Source organism: Elephas maximus, chromosome 5 (genome assembly GCF_024166365.1).
Source record: "Elephas maximus indicus isolate mEleMax1 chromosome 5, mEleMax1 primary haplotype, whole genome shotgun sequence".
Lineage (NCBI taxonomy): Eukaryota > Metazoa > Chordata > Mammalia > Proboscidea > Elephantidae > Elephas > Elephas maximus.
Window position 1 is genome coordinate 109,679,563 of NC_064823.1, and position 15,798 is coordinate 109,695,360.

A 15,798-nucleotide genomic window follows, 5' to 3' on the forward strand; every position below is an offset into this window, starting at 1 on the left:
CCACAGAGCTGGGCCAATCCTGAAGTTTATCATTCTAAGGGATGGCTTTGAAACTTGCTCCGTGGTCTGTGAAGATGAGAAGTAGGAGGGGAGCACCATGTCCCATCCCCAGCATCTCAACAGCAGAAATCAATTGCCAAGGGTCTAACTCATCAAATGGTGCTCCAAGCTCTCTGACAAATGTCCAATTGCTCCACTTTTTAAAAATACAGTTCACAGATTTTAATGCATTATTTCAGTTCTATTACTAAATTCATGGCTAAAACTATACAGAAATCAGCTTGTAATTTACCCACTTGTCATATTCATTTATTGCTCACTCAACAAAAAATAGAAATAGCCATCCAATTTTGATATGCAATGCCTGTGATACTATGGAAACTATGATGTTCATGCTGGCACCCAGCGGACATTTTTTAAAGAGCAAAATTGTCTCGTCACGTTTTGTTTTGAAAATAGAAAAGTAATTCATGGTTCATTTTCGAGGCCCCAGCTCACTCATTTTCCAAGGTCAACACACTTCACAGGTTTGGTATTTAAATGTCATTTATTCATATGGTTCCTGGCCTCACATTTCCATGACCTAATGCAGTTTGTAATAACACCAGCTTCTTAACAGCTCCAAAACACTTTACCCCTAATTACAGGCATAAATTTGCTCAAAGAAATACTTCTAATACTACTTGGGTACTATTTAACCCAGACTTTACAGAATGCTATTGGCAGCAATCCCTGCCTTACAAAAAAGAATTTGTGGGGTGCCTAAAAGAGTAGAATGGTCTGAAAATTACCCTGTCACTTAGGAACATAGCAGGTAGAACACACGGCTGTGGGAATGGTACCTGTTAGAATTGATCTCAGGAGCATTTCCCCTGCACTCCTTTTATTATTAGTGACCCTTGGATTACAAGCTCAGCAGATATTTGTGAAAGGACTGAGTAGTTCACCGGCGACTGAGATAACTGAATTACATTCTCATGTGTAGTTCAGGACACTTCCTCTATCGACTTTCATAGCTTTCTTATATACAGATATTTGCCCCATAAATCAATGTACTTAAATTCTTCGACTGTATGTGATATTCTCTTTTTAAATTGGCCGTACTCCATTTTTTCCTCTTTCTTCGTCATATCTTCTCTGTACGACAGGAAAATCGCTAAGGAGTGCAAGTGGACATGACATTAAACTCCTCAAGAGCTGGAACCCTGTTTACTACTATATCCCTAGGAGTGTGTACTGTGTCTAGCACAGAAGAGGTCCTTACTAAGTAATTAGTTAGTATATGAACAAATGAATGAACTCAGGAAAAAATAAATAAATAAACAAAAGAACTGGGGAGTCCCTGGGTGATGAAAATGGTTAATGTGCTCGGCTGCTAACCAAAAGGTTGGAGGTTTGAGTCCACCCAGAGGCACCTCAGAAGAAAGGCCTGGTGAACTACTTCTAAAAAATCAGCCATTGAAAACACTCTGGGGCAAAGATCTACTCTGACACAGATCGTGTCGCTATGAGTCAGAATCAAGTCAAAGGCAACTGGTGCTATATGCCATGAAGGATAGAATATTATTGTGAAATAGAAGACTGTACAATGTATTAGACAAATAGGTCCTTTACCAATATAACATGGGAGACTCTTTCTAGATTTGTCATTAGGAGCAACTGAAACAAAAGAAATGAAAGCTCCTTGAAAACGGTAAAGCTCTACTCAGAGAAAGCATCTTGAATGTGATGACAATGAATTGCAGACAAATTAAAGCTAACCCATTAAGCTAGAGCATGGAATTGCAGCAATCACAAGGTCAAGTCCAGAGCAGGACACAGTCAATATTCACTGCATGAATGTGTGGTCCTGGTTCAGGCCTCACAGAATCAAAATGGGTGAAGGACATCATTGAACTTGGGAATCTGAAAGAACCAACGGTTACAGAAGCACTCTTTTTCTTGATTTTATTATTAGATGTTAAATTCAATAATACAGAAACTAACATTTATCCAAGTTACAAAGTAAGAGCTTTTCATTTTTCAAAGTCTCTAAAGTTAAGATATATGCCCAGATAAAATAATTATACGCCAGCCTCCTTTGGTTGCATGGATTCTTTCCAAAAATTATTCTAGATGATTGAGCTTTCCCTGTGTGGTTCACTCCAAAACTCAAAAAATGACAAGCAGTCAAACAGGGTACAGAGCAGATGAACTGAGGTACGTGTGACCTTTCCCCAAATCAGGGCATGCATTTAGCCCTGATTCAAGAAATTCTGATAGGAAGGCTTTCTCATTACTCAGTGAGATGCAGAAAAGGCCTATTTCAGTTGCTAATTGTCAGAATTTTAGAGCTAAGGAGATCTAGTTCAGTGTGTCTCAATGGGAGTGGTACTATACTCCTAGAGAGCATTTTGGAAATCTGTGAGGGTGTCTTTCAGTCCCACAGGTTCAGAGGTCCTTCTGGCACTTAGAAGGCAAGGGCCACGGTTGCCAGACATCCTACAAGGCTCAGGACAGACTTGCACAGTGACGAATGTTCACTTCTATCATGGGACTTTCATATAGGTTTAAAAAAACAAAAACAAAAACTATGGATAATTATCTGAGCCTAGAACCTAACACCATCTAACATGTAACACAAAGTAATTGTTGCATGGTTTCAATATATGCTGAATTTTCCATGAGCGCCATTACTGTGTAAATCGAGGCAAGACTAAGTTTTTTGCTTGAAACTTTACCAGGCATTATCCGCCATTTCCGAAAAACATATCCAATGACAACGCTGTTTGCGATTTTATGTTGCCAATACAACACATGTTGATTTGTATTTGCAGCTGGTGATTCTACATACAAGCATAAACATCTAATTACTTAAGTTTATCTTCTAGGGTGGTTATGCTCAAGCTTTTTTACTTAAATACATTTTATTTTATTAAAAATTGCTCTTTTTTTCAGCTTTCTATTAGAGATATGGCACTATACTCATTATTTAAAATTACATGTGCATATAGGTTATATTAACTTTGAATTTCATTTCAGATTATCCAGAATAATATATTTATTATAAAAAGGCATATTGAGTCAGGTAGGGTTGAGAGAACCGTTAACCTCATTCAAACTCCTCACTCTCTAGTGAGGAAACAGGCTCAGAGAGGTGAAGTAACTTGCTCAAGGCCACAAAGCAAGCTGATGACAGAGCCGGGGCTAGAAGTAACCACTAGAAGTGGTCACCTAGTGTTCCTTCCAGCACACAGCCTTGCCTCAAAGTGATGACTAAATAAATGTGCAAAGAGGAGAAAAATTAACTTTACACTTCAGAATGAGTTGGTGAACGTTAGATTCCAGGGGCAAGGACTGATGAGGTCTTTCTTTCCATCTCTGCCGCCTACCACAAGGGGCGAGACACTTGAGGGAAGTATTTTTTTCACCTGAAAAGCACCAGGTGCTGGTGTTAGCACTGAGCTTATGTAACTTGAGCTACAGCCAATTCAGAGCTTTTCTCGGAAAGGTACATGGATAGATCAGTCATTTCTGAGGCTTGTGTGTTAAGGCTGACGTTAAAGTAAGAATGGGCAGAAAGAGCTGCATTAAGAAAGCACCATTCCATTATTATCCTGAACTTGAACTTCCAACAGTACTTCACAGTGAATAAATCAAGGGATATGCACTCCACTTCAAATCAATAAATGGTGCCCCTAGTTTTAGGCCTTGAGCTTAGTTATTACTAGTTAGATGGAGTTTATAGGAAGTCTGGATTTGCAAACAACTAGGTGGAATAAAACCAAAAACCAAAACTCATTGCCGTTGAGTTGATTCTGACTCACAGCGACCCTATTGGATAGAGCAGAATTGCCCCATTGGGTTTCCAAGGAGCATCCAGTAGATTTGAACTGCCGATCTTTCGGTTAGCAACCGAACACTTAACCACTGTGCCACCTGGATTCCAGGTAGAATAGGTAAAGGGCATATCCAGGTAGGTTTATATTTAACATGTGCATTAAAACAATATGGAACACTTGCAAAAGATAAACATGAGGTAATTAACATTTATCTCAAAGCTGGATTCTACCTAAAACATTGCTCTGCATTCAAGAAGCAAGAAAATTCTCTCACTTATGGCTCTAGGCTCACCTACTGGCTTCAACATATGGTACTCAACTAAGCCAAACTGGGGACTCTGAAAATGGGAACACAGAAGCAAGCCAACTACCTTCTCTTAAGTCATCATCTTTCTACATTTAGCCTTAAACCACTGCTACTGGTTTATGAGTTCCCCAACCTGAGATTAGGGCTATCTTTCAAATCTTAAAAAAAGAAAAAGTGAAAGCATCCAATATTGTTTTCAAAATTAAGCTAATACCAACACTGATGATCAATCTTCAAACTAAATTGACCTGTTTTATCTTTTGGACTCTGTGTAGTAAAGATTTTCCACTTCTGTTCATATAGTTTGCTGTAAAACAGCCTAGTATTTCAGAATGGAAATCCTGAACCTGTATAATGGACTTTGCTTTGAATGAATATGATCCTAAATGCCTATGTAATCGTTTTTATCAAATTAATAGAATCTGTATCTATAAAATAAAGTAAAATGCAGTACATCTAAAGTTACAAATGCGCTCAGCCAAAACATTTAACTCTGTGTGGAGTGATACACAGAATTGCCTTTTCACATTATCTTAAGTGAGGTCTGAGGGAGGCAGACACAGGAGGCAGATGGAAGCACTGGGGAAGTTGGCTCTTGCAGATGTTCTGTGGCAGAGGAGCTTGTCTGGTCGTTTTAAAACCCTAGGGAGAAAAACACTCCGTTAATATGGTCACTTTCTTAGAATGTGTTTTGGAAGGGCCTAAATCAAAGCAGGGGGTTCATCTAGGTTTGTAGCAATATGACCTCTCTATTGGAGGCACCTCCTATGGAATCCATGGGGCCTGGCAAATGACTGTCTGCTAGGGTACCATCAGTCAGAGGGCCCAGAAGCAAGAGGCTAGAGGTGGAGGGAAAAAATGTTCCTCGGGAAACCCCAGTGGTGTAGTGGTTAAGAGTTCCGCCGCTAACCAAAACGTCGGCAGTTTGAATCCACCAGGAGCTCTTTGGAAACCCTACCAGGCAGTTTCACCCTGTTCTCTAGGGTTGCTATGAGTCGGAATCGACTCCACAGCAGTGGGTTTGGGTTTTTTCGTTTTTAGGAAGCAAAACAATCATTTTGCTGCACAATGCTGAATACTAAAAAGAGCATTAAAAAGCAGAAAGTGTTTTTGTGATCCATTTAAAACATTTCACTTACTTGGCAATCCACACCTTATTGGAGAAGGGCTGCGACTTCGAGACAGCTGTAAAATATAAAAATGTAAAACGAGTTACACAGTAGATGGAGCTCAGGGGCTGAATCCTTCCAGCATGGTTTTTTGTCCTAATACCAGCTAAATGGTTTCTCTTAGGCGCTTTAGAACTACGCTCCCTCCTCCCGCCCCCTGCCGCCACCCCCAAGTCTGACTATTGTGATGCCTTTGATACTTCCTGAAATAAACAGGAATTCAATATGGTTTAAATTATATTATTAATTAAAAGTTGGGCTCAATGGCCTAAGAGCAGCCATGTTGAATTCAATGCCTTCCAGAAACTAATTATAATTATTATAATAATAAATGCTAAAATTATAAAATACTCTCTGGCAGACATTTTCTGTATGCATTATCTCATGAGTCCCAAACCCCATCCTATTAAGGAGGGCCACGAGGCAGCCAGAGAAGAATCATTGTCCAATTGTCACCTTTACTTTCACTGAACAAAAGCGACCACAGCATAACCACAATTCTGTCAGGGCTCAGAAATAACTGATAACAAGCCTCATTCTTGCACTGAGCTTTCCACCACTTTAGGAAGTAGATGCTAACAAAGATAGAAGCTGTTCTGGATATACTAAAGCCTCAAATAAGCCAGAAACACAGATTAACCAAAACTGTTGGTAATTGACTTTAGAAGCCTACAGAGTCATCTAGGAAGACAATGAAGAGACAGAAAGTTGGCAGCCGTTTCACCTCTGAGAATATACTTTATTCTAGTCTAAAATTTAAATTACTTTGTTCTCCCTGAGCGCAATGTGGGAAAGAGTGAAGTAGTTCAAACATGTACAGTGGCTAGTGATACAGCGACATTGCCACGGATAAGCCTTCTAATGAGAGCCAAGAGCAGAAATTGTCCATGGATGTAAGAACGACAGGTGCCTTACATGGCTCTTCCTTCTGATATGCTGTCTCCCCTTGGAATGGGAAGAACTGTGATTCTCCTAGTATAAAACGCTCAAGATTTCCTTTTTATTTATCAGTCCACTAAATGCACTACCCTTTTGCTTTTACCTATTGTAAATATTTATTCATGAAAAAGGATAGCTGAGTCATATTAAATCTCCAGAAGTGAAGGGACGGTGTCAGATAGCTAGCTGCCTTTACCAGACAGTTCTTTATTTTCCACTTCCCCAATATCTCTCAGGCCATTTCCTTTACCTGGAATATTCCCCCTGAATTTCCCAGCCCACTGAAATTTCGCCCATTCTAAAAGGCCAGATCAAATACCACCTCTCCCATGAAGCTCCTCCTCACCACCAAATTTAGAAGTAATCCCTATCTCCTCTGCTGGCTCTAGCCCTTTGTGCTTCTTTTATGGACTGTAGCATAAGCCACATACCGTCAATCTATTTAAATCATATTGATTTTGCTTTATTGAAATCCATTTAGGGAGGAGGCAATATTTTAGTCATTTTTGTTTTCATCCCAAATCTAGCACCCATCAGAACCAAAAGGAATACTTGATAAGGAACATGCTGGAGTAACAATAAACCCATTGCCGTCAAGTCCATTCCGACTTATAGCAACCTTATAGGACAGAGTAGAACTGCTCCGTAGGGTTTCCAAGGCTGTAATCTTTACAGAAGCAGATTGCCACTTCTCCCTCAGAGCAGCTGGTGGGTTCAAACTGCCAACCTTTCAGTTAGCAGCCAAGTGCTTAGCCACTTGGAGTAACAATTGAGCTCACTAATCTCAATAAGACATTGGTGGTTCAGTGGTAGTACCATATTTTTATGCAAATAACACACATCTTCTATATCTGTTTGCCAGCCACGCCATCCCTGCCACCCCTGCACAAGGTATTTTCATAAGCATGCTATGCTATTTTTTTTTTTTTTACAGCAACATGTATTCTCGCCTTCCATGTGGGAGACCTGGGTTCAAGTCCCAGCCAATGCACTTTATGTGCAGCCACCGCCCATCTGCCAGTAGAGGTTTGTGTGTTGCTATGGTGCTAAACAGTTTTCAGCAGAGCTTCCAGACTAAGACAAAGGAGAAAGAAAGTTCTGGCGATATATTTCTGAAAATGAGCCCATGAAAACCCTATGGATCACAATGGTCCAACCTGCAAACCAATTATAGGGATGGCACAGTACCAGACAGCATTTAGTTCACTTGTTCAGTTGCACATGGGGTCACCATCAGCCAGGGGCCAACTCCGAGGCAGCTAACAACAACAAACTCAGTAAGAAGGGTGTCTTGGTAACTGCAGGGTTTTTTTGTTTGCTTTTTTTTTTTGCTGAGGGGTTTTGCAAGTTTAGGGCTAAGGCTGCTTTCCTAGAAATAATTTTGGAGAAGTGGAGCATTGCCTGACGTGGTTCTCCTTCTCCACCACTCTGCCTCTCTTCTAAAACAAGGTTGGAGAAAATATTTAAAGGATACTGACTTGAAGAAACAGCAAATTACTAGTCTCTCTGGCACTCACGTGTCTTGGTCCAACCCTGTATTCAAAAGTCATTGACCAAATATTGATTGAATCAATGAACAGTGGTAAATCATATGATGTTTTTTAGGGATGTCGTCTCCATAGTTTTCAGAGATATTTTCCCTGTTGTTAATTTTTTCTTTAACAGAATTATTAGTAAACCTCCCAAGAGCTAATAAACAAACAGATTAGCCTTTTTCTTCGTGCTTTGAAGTTGGGGAAAAATTGATACCCGCAATGTCCTTTATAAAGTACGGAAATCCAGACCATCTGAGCAATCTCTCCAAACTCGTACAAGAAGTTCTAGAGGAACCAAGGACCTGGTCCCAGGTTTGTTGACTAAATTGTCCCTTTCTCTGTTCAGGGGACTAACTGATCTCTAGCAGTCTGTTTTCATTGAAAGATAAAAATTAAACTATGAAGTAAATAAAAGTGTAAGATTTAAAAAAGAATCTATGCTTCCTTCTTTCTGAAATGATGAATTCCTTGGCCCACCAAAAAAAAACCCTGTTGCCGTAGAATCGATTCCCACTCATAGTGACCCTATAGAACAGAGTAGAAAACTGCCCCATAGGGTTTCCAAGGAGGAGATGGTGGATTCAAACTGCCAGCCTTTTGGTTAGCAGCCCAGCTCTTAACCACTGCACCACCAGGGCTTCCCTTGGCCCACAGTAGTATAAAAATTAATTTGCGGTTAGTGTTGTTGAAACAGGTTCTCTTTCTACCTATATACTTGTAACCACCTCTTTTATAGGCGAATTTTGAAACAAAGAAAGTGTCAACCATAGGATGATTTTGTGTAATAAATGATTAGACAGATATGTACCGTGCTTAAACAAATACGGCTACGAGGGTAAACAGGACTTAAACTCCGGCTTCGACATCGAGTTACAGGCCGCACCGAATTCCACTAAACAAAAGAGAAATAAATAGTCATTTGTGAAAGTTATCATGGCTAAAAACAAAGTGTATATCTCATATAAAGAGAAGTTTTACTAATATGATTACCCCTGGCCATTATATCGGAATGAGGTACCCTCCTTTCATTTCATACTTGCCCCATATTTGACAATAACTTTAGAGTATTTCTCAAAATCCCATTACAATGAACTTTGGGACATAAAAATCCTTGGTGCTATTTTAATTTTGTTTTGATGAGCAAGCTGTTGGAAATTACATTCCGAATTTGCCAAGAGTTGGAAAACATAGTAAGTTTAATGAGGGTAGGCATTTGTGTCTGTTTTGTTCAATGAGGAATTCCCAGCACCTTAGTAAGTGAACCAATGAATGAAACTGCAGCTGCTCATCTACTCCAACAAAACTAATATACAATTAAACCATACTCACTATAATGAGATTTTACCAGTAAAACCCTTCTTATAAATTCCCTTTCATTTGCCCCTTTCCTTTTCCAAGCTCCTCTTTTTAGGGTATGTTATTTTAAGTGTTTAAGCTTGGGCAAATGTTGGTGCTATACTTGATGGGAGAGGAAAAGGAAGTTAAAAGGCTATTGTTATTTGATGTTAGAACGTTGGAATAATGGCTATTTCTTCTCTCTCACTCCAAAACTGCACTTCAGACAGTATAAAATAGTTTTCCTTAACAGGGATTGGCTGTTGTAGGGGCAAGAAGGATGTTTTATAAGATCATTCACTATAGAGCGTCTGTTATTGTCAGAACAACAAAACCCAGTTTCTACGAGCTCAACTTCCACAGCACAAAACACTTTATTGAGATAGTGCTCACTCTAATGGGATTTTTGACCTGCAAAAACCCTTAAGGTCTTTTAAAATAAACTACTCCCCCCCCTTCTTTATGTGCAAAAAGCTACCACAAAGCACTTCCCCTATTCTCTTGGTGAAAGAGAACAGGAACAGAGACCACCCAGATGGTGGCTTTGCTCTAAAGAGTTTCACCTCACAATTTGCTTAACGCTTTCTAGGAAAAGGGAAGGGGTAAAAACTACGTAATGTGAACTATAAATATCTAAGCACCTGCGGCCACCAGTTCCAACACCCGATCCCCACCTCAGTACACGTGTGCACACACACACACACTTCCTTGTGTACCTAAGATTCCAATTTGAAGGCTGCCCAACTCCTAAAACTAAGCACATGTTTAAAACATCCTACCACCTATATCCCAGAGAAATAAGAGCCTTTACATGAACAGATATATGCACACCCATGTTCACTGCAGCACTGTTTACAATAGCAAAAAGATGAAAGCAACCAAGGTGCCCATAAACGGATGAATGGATAAATAAATTATGGTATATTCACACAATGGAATATTATGCATTCATAAAGAACAATGATGAATCCGTGAAACATTTCATAACATGCAGGAATCTGGAAGGCATTACGCTTAGTGAAATTAGTTAGCTGTAAAATGACAAATAGTGGTATAAGACCACTATTATAAGAACTCAAGAAATAGTTTAAACAGAGAAGAAAATATTCTTTGATGGTTATGAGAAGGGGGAGGGAGGGAAGGAGGAAGAAGGGTTCTCACTAACTAGATAGTAGATAAGAGCTATTTTAGTATTTTAGGGAAGGGAAAGACAACACCCAATACAGGAGAGGTCAGCACAACTGGACTAAACCAAAAGCAAAGAAGTTTCCTGAATAAACTGAACACTTCGAAGGCCAGCATAGCAGGGGTTAGGGGGCTTGGGGATGATGGTTTCAAGGGACATCTAAGTCAACTGGCATAATAAAATCTATTACAAAAACATTCTGCATCCCACTTTGGAGAGTGGCATCTGGGGTCTTAATTGCTGGCAAACAGCCATCTAAGATGTATCAGTTGGTCTCAACCCACCTGGAGCAAAGGAGAATGAAGAGCACCAAAGACACAAGGTAATTTTGAGCCCAAGAGGCAGAAAGGGCCACATAAAGCAGAGACTATATTAGTTTGAGGCCAGAAGAACTAGATGATATCCCCGCTACAACTGATGACTGTCCTGGCAGGCAACACAACAGAGAATCCCTGAGGGAGCAGGAGAGCAGTTGGATGCAGGCCCCAAATTCTTGTAAAAAGACCAGACTTAATGGTCTGATTGAGACTAGAATGACCCCGGAGGTCATGGTCCCCAGACCTTCTGTTAGCCCAAGACAGAGCCATTCCCAAAGCCAACTCTTCAGACAGGGATTGGACTGGTTTATGGGATAGACAATGATACTGGTGAAGAGTGAGCTTTTTGGATCAAGTAGACACATGAGACTATGTTGGCATCTCCTATCTGAAGCGGAGATGAGAGGGTAGAGGGGGTCAGAAGCTGGCCGAGTGGACACGAAAAGAGAGAGTGGAGGGAAGGAGTGTGCTGTCTCATTAGTGCGAGAGCAATTAGGAGTATACAGCAAGGTGTTTATATATTTTTGTATGACAGTCTGACTTGATTTGTAAACTTTCACTTAAAGCACAATAAATATTTAAAAAAAAAATCCTACCACCAGTGTACATAGGAAGCAACCTTCCAAACTTGTTGGCTCCTCTCTCCCCACCTCCTCTGTCCTTTGTTTCTCCATTCCTCCCCTCCCCCACACATACAAAGGAGAGAAACACAGGGTACATTCATAGTTTCCAAAAATGGAGAATTTTCAGTAAAAAATTTTCCAAAATGTTTCCAGAAAGTTAATCGATCATTTTGAAATGCTTAGAACTATGGAGGGCCACCAATAAAATGAGTTCAAAGGGCTTTGCCCTTATAATATTGCAAGTTTTCTAAGATGGAGGAGGCAAATATGACTAGTTCCATCTTATAAATGAAGAAACAGGCAAAGACACCACTGCCAGGAAATTATAAAATATCAAACAGAAAAAAAAAAAAAAGAAGGCCTGTTCTTTCCCAGCCAGGCCCATGTACAACACACTTCCTCCCCTTTGTATGGAATCTTAACAAACAACTCTTTATAGACTTCTTTTACAGAATCTTTGGGTTTATAAATGTTCTCGAACTTGTGAAGCAAACACTTGGGATGAATGGTCACTATGCAAGGCCACCGTACAAAAGCCCCTCTCTTGGTGACAGCTTCTCCCTTCATAATGACACAATCATTCTCCATGAGAGCAGGCCACACGTGGTAGAAGACCAAGGGAGCGGTGAAATCGGAGTCATAGCTGCGACGGTACCTATTTTAAACACACAAAAGAACAAGAAAGAGAAGTTACGCCATTCTGTAGCATCTCTGCGGCGGGGGGCGGGGTGGGTAACATTTCTTATCTGGACAAAGAGCAATCCTGATTCTGTTATTAAAGAGACGATTGTGGCTCTTAAAACAGGGGCCATCGATAACTTGGACCTAGCACAGGCTCATGAAGAATAAGTCATGTCAGGCTAATCCTGTTTCCTTTCTGCTCAGGATTACAAGAGTTAAAATTCAGGAAAATGCTAGAGATGTGTCACATATAGCTTCTTATGAGATTTCTCATCATATTTTTGTGGACAAAGTAAGAGAACTATGACCAATAGCCAGCTGCCATTGAGTTTACACAGATTCATGGGGACCGCCAGTGTGTAAGAGTAGAGCCATGCTTCATAGGGTTTTCAATGGCTAATTTTTCAGAAGTAAATCACCACACAACCCAAAAATACGGGTGTGGTATGTGAGTAAACGCACATGCGAGTAAATGCACATGCAAGTATAGGTGTATCTGCAGGCATATCTATATACATGTTGGTGTGTGTTGCATATATATCTACATATATAACAAACCACATGGGGAGAGTTATGGAGGCTTCCTAGACATATCCAAACAACTCAAGGAATTGGTTTACTGGGTTAAAAGGCTTAGGACCGTAGTCTCAGAGGACAACTTAGTCAATTGGCATCACACAGTTCACAAAGATGATAATGTTCTACATCCTAGTTTGAGTAGCATCTGGGATCTTAAAAGCTTGCAAGCAGCCATCTAAGATACAACTATTGGTCTCTACTCACAGGGAGCAAAAGAGAATGAAGGAAATCAAAGGCTTGAAGAAGAAACTAGCCCACAGGACTAAGAGCCTGCACAAACCACAGCCTCTTCTAACCTGCGACCAGAACTAGATAGAAGGTCCCAGGTAGAATGGAAGAAAAATGTAGAACAAAACTCAAATTCCTAAAAAAGACTAGACCTACTAGACCAATAGATACTGGAGGAAACCCCAAGACTATTGCCCTAAGATACCCTTTGAACTTGAAACTTGGAATTGAAGCTATTTCTGCAGGTCACCCTTCAGCCAAATCATAGATTGACTTCTAAAATAAGCAATATCACATGTAGGCAATGTGCTCCTTTAAACGATTAACTATATGAGACCAAACAGTCAACATTTACCCAAAAGCAAAGATGAGAAGGCAAGGAAGGTAAGCTAGATCAATGGAAACAGAACAAACAGAATGGAAATATTGAGAAATCTGACACATTGTAAAAATTGTAACCAATGGCACAGGACAATTTGTATAAAAATCGTTAAAGGGGAACCTAATTTCCTGGGTAAACTTTCACCTAAAACACAATAAAATATTAAAAAGAAAAAGAAGAAGATCACCACATCGCTCTTCCAAGGCACCTCTGGGTACCCTCGAACTTCCAACCTTCTAGTTAGCAGCGAAGGGCTTTAACTATTTGCATCACCCAGGAACTCCAAGGTTAACAAGCTAGGCTGCTAACCAAAGGCTGGAGGTTGAGGTTTACCAAGAGGGGCCTCAGAAAAAAAGCCTAACAGTCTACTTCTGAAAAATCGGCCATTGAAAACCCTATGGAGCACAGTTCTACTCTCACATACACGGGGGGTCTTTGTGAGTCAATGTTGGCTTGACAGCAACTGGTTATAGATGGATGATAACTTAATTAGGTGAACTGGAAACTTGTTGAATGACCATATCCAAAGTCAGGGTGGAGGAGGTAATTAATGGATCAATGAGAAGCTGAATTTACGTGCTGAGGGCTCTCTCTCGATCTTGTGATAAGTCATGATTTTTATCAATGACTTATAAGAAATATAGGGAACATGCTCAAAGGTATGGGGTGAGTAGTAAAAAAAAAGCACTAGATGACGATATTTAAAATAACTCAGGATACTTCTTAGGCATAACCAATCACCTCATGGGATTAGTTTTCTTGGTTTGAAGACTTAGGACCCTAGTCTCAAGGGACAATTCAGTCAATGAGTATAGTATAGTTCATAAAGCTTATGTTCTATATCCTAGTTCGGTGAGAAGTGTCTTTTGCAAGTGGCCATCTAAGACACAACTATTTGTCTCCATTCATCTGGAGCAAAAGATAAAGAAGAAAACCCAAGAATCAGAGAAGCAACTGGACTACAGGAATAATTATTTCCATGAACCATGGCCTCCTGTACTTTGAGACCAGAAGAACTAAATGGTGCCAGGCTACTGCTACTGAACATTTTTATCAGGGTCACAATAGATGGACCCTGATAAAAAGAGAAAAATGAGGAACAGAAATTCAAATTCTCAAAGAATCTAGACTTACTGGACCCATTGAGACTACAGGAATCCCTGAGACTATTGTCCTGAGAAACTCTTTAAACCTTGAATCAAAACTATTACCTGAAGTCACCTTTTAACTAAATAGCAGGTTAGCACAAAAAGTAAAGAATGCCACCCTTGAGTACAGCGCTCTTAAAAAATTATCTATACGAGATCCAATGGATAACAGTTACTCCGAAGCATAGTTGGGGGGCAGTAAGACTAAGTCAATGGGAATGGATGAACTAGAACAGAAATAATGACAGTGTTGACAAAATGTGAAGAATGTAACCAATATCACCGAATATTATGTGTAGAAATTATTGAGTAGGAACCTGTTTTGCTGTGTATACTTTCACCAAAAATACAATATAATACTTAAAATATATATACATATATATATATATGAAAATGTTGGATAACTGTATTATACAACTGTAACAGGTTTTTGGTTTTTTTCCCAGAACAAATCAAAACTGGCTAGCATAAATGAAAAAAGAAATGTATAATCTGGTTAATAAAATTGCAGCCACAAGAAGAGATTCAATTCCTCTTGGCCAAATTTCAATTGCTCATTAGATAAAAAGCTTGAGCTAAAGCCAAACAGCACATGATGTGGTAGAAAAAGAGTTCCTCTAAGATAAAGAAAATTGATTAATAAAAAAAAATAACTCAGGAGGTTGGAATGATAAGCTGAATTTAATAAGATAAAATGCAATGTATACACATATATCCTGCAAATTAGTCTAAAAACTCAATTTAACTGCACAAAGAGAGGCGATATATGAAAAAATAACAACAGGTGTTAGTTGAACTCAAAATGAGTCAACAATGTTATAAGGCTGGGGGGAAAATTACTACAAATTAGATGAATTAATAGAGAATAAGAATGAAAAAAGGGTGTTAGTCTCTCTAAGCAGGTCAGTTCAAACCAGAGACCTACATTCAGTTCTAGATACTTTCTTTAAAAAGAATATTCAGAAGAACATGGAGCACAGGTCAGGGGAAAGGAGCCACTTGTTACTAAGTCTCAGACTACCTTCATATGAAAATAATGTAAGGTCATCAGACCAGAAGAAGGAGGATTCAAATAAAAAATGTGCTGCTGTCGAACCAATTCCAACTCATAGCGACCCCACACAATAGAGTAGAACTGCCCCATAGAGTTTCCAAGGAGCAGATGGCGGATTTGAACTGCTGACCTTTGGGTTAGTAGCCAAGCTCTTAACCACTGTGCAACTGCCTTTGAAAGACTGCCACGGTAAAAGAAGGTTAGACTTGTTCTGTGACATCCTGGAAGTAGAACCAAATTTGATCATTATTAGGCATTCTGGTTTTAGCTCCACAGCCATTCAAGAGTGCAGGCCATAGGATGCCCCAAGAAGCAGAAGGTTCCCTCTGGTTAAAGGGACTTGCCAGAGATCTCCCTCCATGGGTCCCTTCCTACTGTGAAATGTACAGATTCTATAACACTAAAACAGGTGAACATTTCTGAGTATTACTATGACTCCTCTAATGGAAAAAGGAATAAAGGAAGAGGTATGAATATACTATATTCTATTAAGG

The 15,798-nt window shown here is 39.6% G+C and overlaps 1 protein-coding gene across 3 annotated transcripts in view; it reads right to left on the reverse strand.

Annotated features, from left to right (window-relative positions):
• Positions 1-409: 409 nt before the first annotated feature.
• SPATA18 (spermatogenesis associated 18) overlaps positions 410-15,798 on the reverse strand; it is a 49,066-nt gene continuing 33,677 nt past the window's right edge. Inside the window, exons 9-12 of one of the 3 annotated variants that reach the window (XM_049886255.1) lie at positions 11,764-11,887; positions 8,580-8,663; positions 5,268-5,313; positions 410-4,770 (exon numbers count right to left, since the gene is read on the reverse strand). In XM_049886255.1, coding sequence (XP_049742212.1) covers positions 4,763-4,770; positions 5,268-5,313; positions 8,580-8,663; positions 11,764-11,887 — 262 coding nt within the window. In that variant the 3' untranslated portion in view covers positions 410-4,762. Of the gene's footprint in view, positions 4,771-5,267; positions 5,314-8,579; positions 8,664-11,713; positions 11,888-15,798 lie in introns of those variants that run through there. The other 2 variants (XM_049886254.1, XR_007517672.1) reach the window with 2 other exon arrangements.